The sequence below is a fragment of the Streptopelia decaocto genome (assembly GCF_964273445.1).
Source record: "Streptopelia decaocto genome assembly, chromosome: 2".
In the NCBI taxonomy this organism is placed as follows: domain Eukaryota; kingdom Metazoa; phylum Chordata; class Aves; order Columbiformes; family Columbidae; genus Streptopelia; species Streptopelia decaocto.
In genome coordinates this window covers 78,754,935-78,766,304 of record NC_138655.1, presented here as the reverse complement: position 1 = coordinate 78,766,304, position 11,370 = coordinate 78,754,935, and the positions used below count along the sequence as shown (strand labels likewise).

General features: G+C 43.4%; 1 protein-coding gene across 2 annotated transcripts in view; it reads right to left on the bottom strand.

Annotated features, from left to right (window-relative positions):
- Positions 1–2,335: 2,335 nt before the first annotated feature.
- Positions 2,336–11,370, bottom strand: part of FBXL7 (F-box and leucine rich repeat protein 7) — a 187,000-nt gene continuing 177,965 nt past the window's right edge. For both annotated transcript variants that reach the window (XM_082045106.1, XM_082045107.1), the window contains exons 3-4: positions 10,079–10,690; positions 2,336–5,300 (exon numbers count right to left, since the gene is read on the bottom strand). In XM_082045106.1, the coding sequence (XP_081901232.1) occupies positions 4,564–5,300; positions 10,079–10,690 (1,349 nt within the window). In that variant the 3' untranslated portion in view covers positions 2,336–4,563. The remainder of the gene's footprint in view (positions 5,301–10,078; positions 10,691–11,370) is intronic.

The window sequence follows — 11,370 nt, the reverse complement described above, 5'->3', positions numbered from 1 at the left end:
TTTATGAAGGCTGTTTCAAATTGGACATATCCTCACAGAAAGTTTATCAGCCTTTCTCAGAGCCTTCCCTGGGGTGAGTGTACTGTATTTACATGATATTCAGACCATTTTCTTCACATTCCTGCTCCTGCCCCAAACTTCACTCTTTAGTACTTACACTTTCTCTGGCCTGACTCTCCCTGTTCAACAAATCATACGAAGTCACATCTCCAGACCCCAATCCCAGTTTCTTTGCTGAAAATCATTCAATTTTTTCTCATCTCAGTCCCAGTCCCCCTGGCCCAGGAAATTTCCTTCAACCTTCTTGTCCCAGTTCTCAAAACCCCATCTTTCAACCCTGCCCTGACTTTCCAGGCAGCTCCCATATAATTCAGGTCATTTCCTTCTTCTTGCTGCCAGAGCGATAAACGCCTCTTAGCTTCGCCAAATCTCAGCCTTGCCAGACAACAAGCTCCAAAAGATCCGAGCATGCCCCTTTCTCCCTGGTCGTGGAGTTGGAGATGTTCAAAGACACGCAATGTAGCTAAATTTGGGTGAATTGTAACTGGGAGATCAGTAAGACGTATCCTTGTCCCAAAGCTGACCGCCTGGCAAGGCTCACACTTTCACTCTGAAGGCCTTAGAGGAGATGAAGAGCAATGAACCATTTTCAAAGGAAAGGTCACCAGGAGTTTAACATGAACAAAATGACATTCCTTCCTAGCTTTATTTACAGAACCAGATGAACCATTTCAACTAACATTTTCAGAGCCCAGTGTGGGAAGTTTCAGCAAAAATAGCTAAAATGACAGAAGTTTTAAAAGCTGAGGGCAGGTTACTTTCCTGGGAAACACAGGGAGAAGAGAAGACATGCACCAACCCTTGTCAGAGAACTTTTCCCCTTTAGTCTAACACTGGCAGCTGCAGGGCAGCCAGTCTGCAGTCCAAATGGTCACTATATTATTTTTTTAAATCAAAGTTTGGACCTGCTTCAAGCCTAGTGCTAAAATTAGGTTTTCCAGTTCAAAGACTAGAAGTTTTCAGAAACCACGCAAGCCACAACTGAAGGTTACAGTCTGGACCACAGTTCTGAGTCCAAGACACCCAACAGAAGCTGTTTTTGTAGGAAGGCAGATGAGCATAGCTGAAAAAGGTAAAAGTGTTGCACTTCACATCCATCTCATGCTGCTACGGGGGGAAATAGAGTTCCAATTTTTTACAAAAGCCAAGGGAATGAGAAGGATGAATACCTAGAGACAGAGCTTTGGTCAAAATCACAGTGCACAGCAGTTCAGATGCGCCTTTTCTAAGAGACCTCTCTCTATAGGACACAAGTTATTCCAAAGACATAAACAACATGCCAGCCTGAGTGGTGCGATTCATCCCTGCCTGCTTTGATGACACCACCACATGCTATTGCAGAGCAGAAGCCTCAGTGTCTGAGCCCAGATTTTATGGTACAAGATTCAACAATGTTTTCGCTCATTAAATTTATAGCCTTTGCCAGTCTCAAACTGAAATGAAGACACATCACTCACATGTTTCAACCCATCCAGCAAACTCAGCTCCACGTGCACTATTTTGGTTTCTTTTCTGGTTGTGTAATTTTGCAAGCAGACATAGGAAAATGGTTAAAAGTCAGAACAGGCAAACTGTGTCAATAAGGTGAATTCGAATTTTCTTGAAATAAGTAGTAGTCTCAGATGCCAACTCAGATCGTGTAAGACTGTATACTTAAAAACGTTTGGCTTAGAAAAATTACCTTTATTCATTTTCCACTAATGCCCCCCAGAGTGGATTTTTCAGAGCATTTAGAAGGAAATGCTGCACTAGTAAGTGTTCTACCATTTCAGTCATTCCATGTTACTTTTCACATCAAATGTTAACTTGCCTTGTAAGCCAATTTAGAGGCCCTCCTGAAGTTTTTATACATGTGCTTTTTATATATTATTTTTGCTTTTACTTGCACTTCAGTTACTGATTCTGTTTCAGGGTCAAGAAGAAGCATATGAGGAAACCCAAATTTTAAAGAGACAGATAGACAAGGTCACAATCTATAACAATTTTTTTTTCCTTTCTTAATATAGTCATCCACCTACCTGACATGCTGATGTGCTCATTCACCTACCTCCTTTAGGAGAAAAGTTTTACAAGTATTTAATATTTTCTTTTTCACCAGAAGTTAATCAGTGCAAACAATGACGCATGCTCATCAGTTACCAATATATTGCTTTATTTCTTGGTAGCAAATTAAGGCTTTATAGTGAGATTTGTACAGTACAGGCCAATTTAAACATTAGAAACCTTAAAATCATGTAGCACTATTCACTCAATTTAGCATAGCCAGAAAAGTAGCTTTTTCTTCTTTTTATTTTCTTTTTTTTATTTTTTTTTTTTTAATGAACAGTTAAATGCTACTAATGAGGCCTTTTATTTCATGAGTGCAAATGGCTCAAAATCCCATCATCCTCGGGAATGGGCTTAACATTTAACTATCCTTGGGGCCATTTTGAGATAAAGGATAAACAGAGAGTATATAGCTGGTTCAAATAAAATACACTGTACTACTTGCTGGAAAAGAATCTCTAATTTTAAAAATACAGAAAGGAAAACCAAAGTGATATTAGCTGGTCGAAGGATGGTATCACCCCTTATTAGTAACTGACCAGTAGTAGTAGCAATGACAAATTCATTTTCCATGGCCTTCTTTGCTTTACTACAATCTGATTTATAATTCAGAGCTGATGACATCCTGTATGGTAAGAAACTCAAAATTGGAGGAACATACATAAGTTACAGGACTTTTTGCAGCAGCAGGACAAGTTCCCTCTGCAGGGACATGTCCAAACCATTGCTTTTTTGTAATTTGAGAGAGTATCGCTACAACTATTTCCTCAGCAGCTATGTATTTTTTCTTGAGCATCTGGATTTTCACTTCATATCAATGATTTTATTAGTGTTGTCTGGAGATGATGGAACTACTGCTTATGAAAACCAGACATGGTGCTTCCCTTCTTATGTTCTCTACCGAGACATTTATAGTATTTGAGCCGAACATATGAATTCACCTGTCAGTCAGGCGCAGGGGGCCTGACTGAAAATATCATCACCCTTAATGTGTCTGGCTTTTAGATTGGAGTATTACATGTGAAAATGTTGAGAAACGGCTGCCAGAAAACTGTGAAGAGAGTAACCATGAAATGACCACACGCTCCGGGGAAGGAGGCAGTGAGAAGGGGGAACCACCAAACCACTCCTGCACGAGCAAGAGTTACCATGAGAGTACAAGGGGCTCCCAGTGACACAGGGCAACGCTGGTGCTTCAATTCCTTGTTGAACAGCAGCTGCTTCTCCAACCTGAGGGAACACACGCAAACGAGCTTTCACAAAATCTAAACCTAGTGTGGATAACGCTCTAAGCCCCTCTGTCCCCAAGGGTGTTCTCTAACATCAGGCTTCGAAGTCTCAAGATCAGCCATTTATCCTTTGAACTGGAAGGCCACAGGAAAGGGTTGGCTTCCTATGTGTATTAAGGCACATACTGAATTTACCTCAATGCATATGCCTGGTTTGCTCAGGGAGTGTCAACAGCAGCGGTGCCACGGCTGCTGAAGAGACACAGAGGAGGAACAAGGACAGACTTTCCAGTGACAGCAATGCGGCACAGCAATTGGGACTGCTCTGTGCAAGCCGCCCCGCAACGCCCCCGAGTCCCTGGTGTACTGCAGTGCTGTCTCAGCTTGTTGCAGAATTACAGCAGCTTCTCAGGCTGATTTGCTGAATTTTCCTTTTGCCAGGCCACCAATATCTCATCTGTTTTCCTTCACTCGGGTGAATATGTCACCACTTATCAGTGCCAGAAGTCCCTATCTGCTGCCAGAGGGTGGTACCACACATGCAGGAGAGGGGGGATTCAGAAATGAAGGCAAGTAGTGATGATGCCCGAGTGGCCTGGAGCTGGGCTTTCCAAAAGCATCCATGCATGGCCACAATCTCCAGGTTCACCCAGCATAGTGCTTGGCAATGGCCAGCAGGTCTTATTCTGCCTCAATCAAGTATGTTTAAGAACATTACCCAGTATTTCCTGAGGGATTACAATGGATGACTACCAAAGAGAAACTACTTGGAGAGACGGGGATGCTGTATCAGCCATACTGGGCTAAGTTGGGGAACACAAACACATATTGCATAGTCAGCTTCATGAGCACAGCTGGAATTCGAATGTATTTGACACAGCTTAGTAGCATTTCCAAAGGAGAGATTATGTGCTATTTCCTTTGGAGGTAGCTACTGTAACCTGGGAGAAGATCATGGCTGTTCTGGAAAGGGCACCCCAGTGGGGACGCTGGGCACTCATTGCTTTTGCATTAAGGCAATCTCTCCACAGAGACCCACTGCACCTTAAAAAGTGATCATACAAAAAGCAAACAAAACAGTCCTCTAGAAACCCCCCTCACCCACAACATACAATAAAAGCTGACTCCCGTAAACTATAGAAAAGACAGCATTACTGAATATGGGAGTGTGTGTTTATACATCAGTGTTTTTAATACTGCATTGGAATGACAGGGGTGGGGTGTCCTTTCAGAAGAAGGCAGGGTTGGTGTGCTCTATAATACAGCGCTTGCAGTGTCGTTTAACAAACCGCAGAGCATCCACAGAGACATCACAGTCCTGCACGTTCAACATCTGCAGGTCGAAACAGTTGGCGGCTACAATCTGTAGGCCCTGCCCAGTGATGCTCTCACACGATTTCAGGCTCAAGCGCTTCAGGTTGAAGCAGTTGAGGGCTAGAAACTCCAGGCCGGTGTCTGAGACCAGAGGGCACTTGCCAATATCTAGCGATTTGAGTTTTGTGCAATTTTTGGCGAGGTACTCCACACCATGGTCCGTGATGCCCTCGCAGCCCCGCGCATTGAGGTAGCGCAGCTTGCTGCAGTATTTGGCTATGTAACGGATGCCCACGTCCGTGATCCGGCCGCAGTGAGCGATGCTAAGGTAGCGGAGGCGCGACTCCAGCTTGGCAATCTCCCGCATGCCGAAGTCACTGACAAAGCGACAGTCGCTCACGCTCAGTTCCTTAATGGACGTGCAGTAAATCATCAGGTAGCGGAGACCCTCGTCGGTGATGCGGACACAGCGGCGCAAGTACAGGTGGGTCAGTTGAGTGCAGTGAGCGGCAATGGTGTGCAGTCCTTCGTCCTCCAGAACGAAGCAGTCTGTCATGTCCAAGTAGCGAATGGAGATTTGTTTCCCGTGTAAGGGAGACAGCTTGATGGAGGCTTCGCGAGTCAAACTGATGCATGTCACTTTGGAGCAGCCTAGGTGGAAAAACACAGCGAGGTTAAGCAAGCAGTGGAAACAAATCACACAGCAACACCAGAAAGATGGGCATGAAATTGCATGCTGGATGTGATGAAGATATCTTCATGTTGCAAGAGCAGAATCATCCTGGCTGACTTGTCTGGATTTGTTGTGATATGTCCTCACAGCAGAGGAAATAATAAACTCCACTGGAGTCAGTGAGCTTTCTTTGGGATTTTGAGTACCAGCAAAGCAACAGACCAATTCTGTCCATATCCCAAATGTAAACTGATGGTCCTCAGTTTATCTAGGGACAGTTTATGATCTGTTACTGCAATATAAGCCCAGTGACAATTTGAGAAAATGGTACTACATGACAACCGACGCAATTTTTTGAGCAGAGGCAGTCTCACTGCTGACTGATGGAGTTTGTAAACCAACATCAGAGGCTCTTTCACCATCCAACCACATTATAAAAGAGACAAACCCCATCCACCCTCCAAAAAGCATTTGGAAAACAGATGTGAATTCAGCCCCAAGCCTCCAATGTGGGAAGGATGCAAAACTATGGCAAGACTACGTGCTTGCAGAAGGGTGGAGATTTGGGTAACCTAAGAAGAATGGGGAGAGTCAGCAGAAGCCAACAGACTGGTAGGAGCATGAGAGGGCATGGACAGTTGCAGAAAAGGACTGCTTCAAGTGAGAAAGTCTGTCCATGAATGGAGGTAACTAGAGTAGAAGAGAAACACCAGACCTTGCATGTAAAGATAAAGACCTAGATTAAAGGGAAAAACATGCTCAGAGACTTCCCCCATTTGTAACCCCACTCTGTGCATGGTAGGGAATTAAAACTTTTTTTGGAAAGTGCTGTTTCCGCTGCCTTGCAAACTGGCAGTCTCGGGCTCCTGAAGGGAAATTCTCTGTGCCGAGTTCAGCTGGGCACATTGCATTAGTGCAGCTAGTAACAGCTGCAAGGAAGAATGGAAGGTCTACCTGCTACTGACCAAGGCTCAACAGCATTAGCCATAAATGCTTACTCAGACAAATTATTCAGCTTACGCCTAAAGAGGTGCCCTCAGGTAGGGGTAAAAGGAGCTTTTCTGTTTTGCTGAAACACTGGGCAATGGGGATGAAGTGAACCATGAAAAGCTAGAAACACTAGGATGATGACCTTAGAGCTCTGTGTATCAGAAATGCTGCACAAATCCTGTAGTCTGGAAGTAAAGAGCGTGACAATATATGGAGACCAACTCAAAATCTTCAATAACTCAAACCAATACCACTTTATACAACAGATTGTTATTCAGACACTTAGTGGAAGTTATGAATATGCTTCTGTTCCTAAAAACAAAAAGGGAAAACAACCTTTTGAGATAATCCAGATAACACAGATGCTCTAAGAAGTATGGGATATGGACTTGAAACAGTTTGCCACCTACAATTAAGATTTCTACATTCATCATTTGAATTTGCAGATGGATTTTTAATTTAGGCTTCTCATTTATTTGAACAGATGCAAATTTTACCTTACGCCTCGTACAATGCAATATAGGCAAATTGTCCACAGGTCATGCAGAAGCTCTGGGACCTTGAAGCAAAGCACTTTGTTCAGTGAACATCTTAAAACTGAATGTTGCTATTTCCTCTTCAGGCCGTGTTGCAGATCTGTCCATGTTATGGTGCAATCTTTAGAAACATGTATGTCTTCAAGTAAGTGTTACGTACACGCTCAATAATGCAAAGTGATTTCTAAAGGGGAGCAGTACAATACTAATGGTGAAAAATTTCACCTCTAAGATGTTCTTTGGAGTAGGTGCTACAAAATGCAGGAGTCTCCAGCCTTGAGTTGGGTTCCCACAAAAGAAGCTGGCACCTAGGCAGAGTTCTGCTGGACCTGACATAGCTGTCACAATTGCATTTGCCTGAGGAGGTTGCTGGATCGAGGAGTCAGTCTGGATATTTTACATGCTGACCAGAACTCAATTTTAAAATCTGGCTAAGTGAGAATGAAGAGTCCACAAGGCCGAAGAGAACGTTCTGTCTGTTGAGGACCCAATAAGGGGGAATGCTTTAATGATCATAATTAGAAAGTGAAGAGGTCAGAAGTCTCACAGCAGGGTTGGATTCACATACATCAGTGTGTGATCACTGTTTTGACAAGCTCAGCATCGCCTTGTCTGGTTACTTTGGCTACACTGTAAAATATTTCATGGGAAGGATATTCAAAATGGTTTCACTAGAAAAAGAGTCCATGTTGATATAGAGCTGCCTGATTTTTAGGCAAAATGACAGGTTCCTGGGTCTGCAACAATTTTTCTGTCCTCAATAATAAAAAAGGTAAAAACAAATCTCTTGTAACAGTATTTTCCATCAAGTAAGTATAACTGATTTTTAAAAGGGAGGAGAAACTTCCAAACAGATTGAAAAAAAAATGTTGGCTAGCATGTTAGATAATAACTTGCAGTCAAGCTCCACCAGTTTCTAGAGATATATCAGACCTGCCCACAAAGTGGATGCAGAGAGTGACAGAACTTACATTGTGGAAAACTCTGAAAGTTAATACAAACATCTGGATTTGATGTTAAAGATTTTGGTGCGTTATTGCTGCCAAGTAACCGTGCAAGGGGGACAGGGATTCAACTAGATGTACAACTGTGAACTGGGTTTTAATTAACTAGCTACAAGTATAGCATTATCCCCCAGCACATACACCCAACTTCTCTTGCTCAGTATGAAACCAACCCAATGAATCACTTCAGTCCTGAGAATTGCGTGTAGGTGCAAGCCTGTCCTCCTAACTACAGACAGAAGGAGGGGAAAATGGAATCCTGCTTCCAAAACATCCTCCAGAATTACCCACATCAAAATGAAAAAAGTGGACTCAAAACAAGACCCTGGAGACCAATTTTCCTCAATTCATATGCAGGCGCATGCAGCAAAAACCATGTCTGAACCCAGACACTTCTGAGCATGTTAAAATCCAGGATTTTTCCTTCTCCTGCTCCAAAAAGAAAGGATTAAAATTACTTTCTTGTCTCGTTGATCAGACAAAAGTCAAGGAAGATAGGTATTTTACTTGCCCTCTACACACTTAGGACCAAACTGATGAGCTCTTAGGGACAGACACCATCTTCTAGGTCTGAAAGCTACAGGCTTGGGAAAACCACAAGTGAAGAGAGACCCCAAAATAACCTTTTTCAAGACATGATGTCATCTTTTTATTTTCCCTACTTTGGAAAAATCCACCTTTGGTTGATAGCATCTCCATCAGTAGGAGCTGTGGAGCAAAGTATTTTCAGCCACCTACATGGAAAGGCCTCAGGTACATTCATGGTGTGCCAAGGCAGTTCACCCTCAGCTCAGCAATTCCACTTGTCCTGTCACTCCAGGCCCAGGATACTTGAGCCATTCAACTCTCCATACCACACTAGATAATGTCGTAAGAAAAGCATAAATATGCGAGGCATATAGCCAGCCTGCAAAGCGATACGAAACTCTAGGTCCAAATGACATAGACACATTTTCTCCCGGTGTTGAAGATCCTTCAACCTGAACATGTGGTGAGTAATCCAGAACTGATGTCAGTATGTACTGACAATAAATAATTCATATGTGAGGTCACTACAAATAGACTCCGTGTGACAGGACTCCTATGGAGCCCCACAGAGACTCCTTATCACCTGGCAGTTTCAGAGAGCAATCACAAAAAGTGAATAATTCTGATTTGTTGTTATTTGTTTTGATGCCTTACATGACATAGGAATATTAGGTGAAACAGGTGGTTAAATCAGTTAAAAAAAAAAAAACTAAAAGGAAGAAAAAATAAAGCAAACCAGTGCACACCATTTTGGAAAAATCACTTCCTCTGGGTACCAGTGACTCAATAGCACTGCTTCCTATCCCCACTTTGGCCTGCCTGTTGCCATTAGTACTTCTGCAATGGTAAATCTGGTCCGGCTGATTGATAACAACATAAGACTGATAACAAGTGAGATCACAAAATAAGTGCTGAACATTGAATTTGCTCCAGTACTCTGCTTGCCTGCATCCTTTCCATTAAGTGCCAATCTATTTACAAAGAGGAAATTCTGTGTGGCTGACCTTGGGAAAAAAGTATGTCTAAGGAAAATTGTCTAAAATATTTCTGCTGATCTAAACAGGTACAGTGATACATTGTAACTGGGTGAAAGGAAAAGCAGAAAGCCAATAAGCAATTGTAGGCACTGTTTAAAAAAAAAAAAAAAAAAAAAAATAGTCCAAGTTAGGAAAGTCTGGTTAAAACAGCAATGAAAACAAGGGGACCTTGAAGTTTAGCTAGGGTTGACAATTGATATTTATATCCAGACAAAAGCCTAGCACTGATTCTGAGCTCCTTTTCAAGCCACTTGACAGATTTATACATTCTATCTATATAATTGACATACAAATTATACATCTATGAAAACAATAAAACAAATTTTGCTGAAGTAACTAGCACTTAGGGTATGATGTAGCACTGACTGTAACGTGGTCTCTTGTAAGGCTGCTTTGTGCAAAAATCTATGAAAAGTACTCCTGCTATTTGAATGGGCCATCTTTGTTACCTTGTCTCCATGGGATAGGGGTACTTCTGGCATTTGTGGTGCTGAGATTCTAGTGGTGCCTGTCTTACCAGCACTTTGTTAGGACACTGGCATGCATTCCTACTTCAAAAGACAATACAGAAAGGAAACGCTGTGCAGGTATAGGGCCGGGGAGTTGACCAGCATGAGGATTTTAGAATCAGAGGCACCCCTATTGAAATATTTCCTGTTACCTGACACATCCAGGTGTTCCAGGTTTGGGCACAGTGACACAACATCAAAGACTGCCTCATTGGAGATGTTGTAACAGCCAGACACCTCCAGCCTCCTCAGTTCTGGACAGCACTGGGCAATGGTGTAGAGTCCTCTATCTGTGAGCCGCCTGCAGCCACTAACTATTACCGTCTCCAACATGAGACAGACGTTGGGTGTATCCTGACAAAGCCTCCGGGTCAGCACTTTAAGAGCCCTGTCTACGTTGATTGTCTCGCCGGTCAGGCGAATAGTCCTCCAAAGTCGGGGGTCCCAGGCAAGGTTATACCAGCGGCGGCACACCCGGGCACAGCGGCACAGCTGGTTGGTGGGAAGGAAGGAGAATATCTGGATCATGGAGTGGTCGGGCAGCCGGTCGATGTTGGCCTGTTCCTTCTGGTGCTTGGATGCCAGCCGGATGAGAGGATGAGTGAGACGGGTTGGAGGAGGTGAGTGGACCATGGCAACAGTTTCCCCAGTGACTGAGGATGAAGACGTCGACGACCCTCTGCCATTTTGGAAACCAGGGGAATTCGGTGGAAATATTAATGCTGGACTGGGTGTGCTGAGTGTCCGCATGCTCAGGTCGGAGTCTGGAAGACAAAACATACGATTTCAGTAAGTGGTGGGCAGATGCAGAGCTTACTGCACAGCACAGCACTGCACTAGCCTGTTGGTTAATGAAGTGTGATAGGCTTTGGGGTTTATTTGGGGTTAAGAAGACATTTTTACCAGAAAGAGTGAGGAAACACGTATTTCAACATCTATCTTGAAGTATACTCAAAAAAGCCACTGCTCAGCTTAGTGTTGGGTGCATGACAGAGATGCACCTCTAGCTCCACTGTCAAAGCCATGCTAGAAAGGTAGAGCTGTGGGTCTGAGCCCCGTGATAAAGAGGAGAAGACAGAGGAAGTCAAGGGATTTTAATTCTTTATATTTTCAACTAAACACTGCCAGAAGTGAGCACATTTGAGTCACTGGCTTTTATGACAGACAGCAACTGCCCATAACCTTGGCACTACCTGGGCAGCTATGGGCTGTTAGGGAATGGACACTGTGGTCCTTCATCTCTTGGCTCCCACAGCCATTCAGTGTGAGGCCAAAGAAAAGCTCACAAGGCAAACACTACTTCCTTCACCAGATCTGGGCAGATGGGAAAAGCACAACCCCATACACTTACTTTCATTGTGTCCTTAAAGAAACTAATTTTTTATTCATGCAAACCGGGACTCAGCAGTTCAACCAAGAGCCCAGTGAAGGGGGTTGGCTGTGC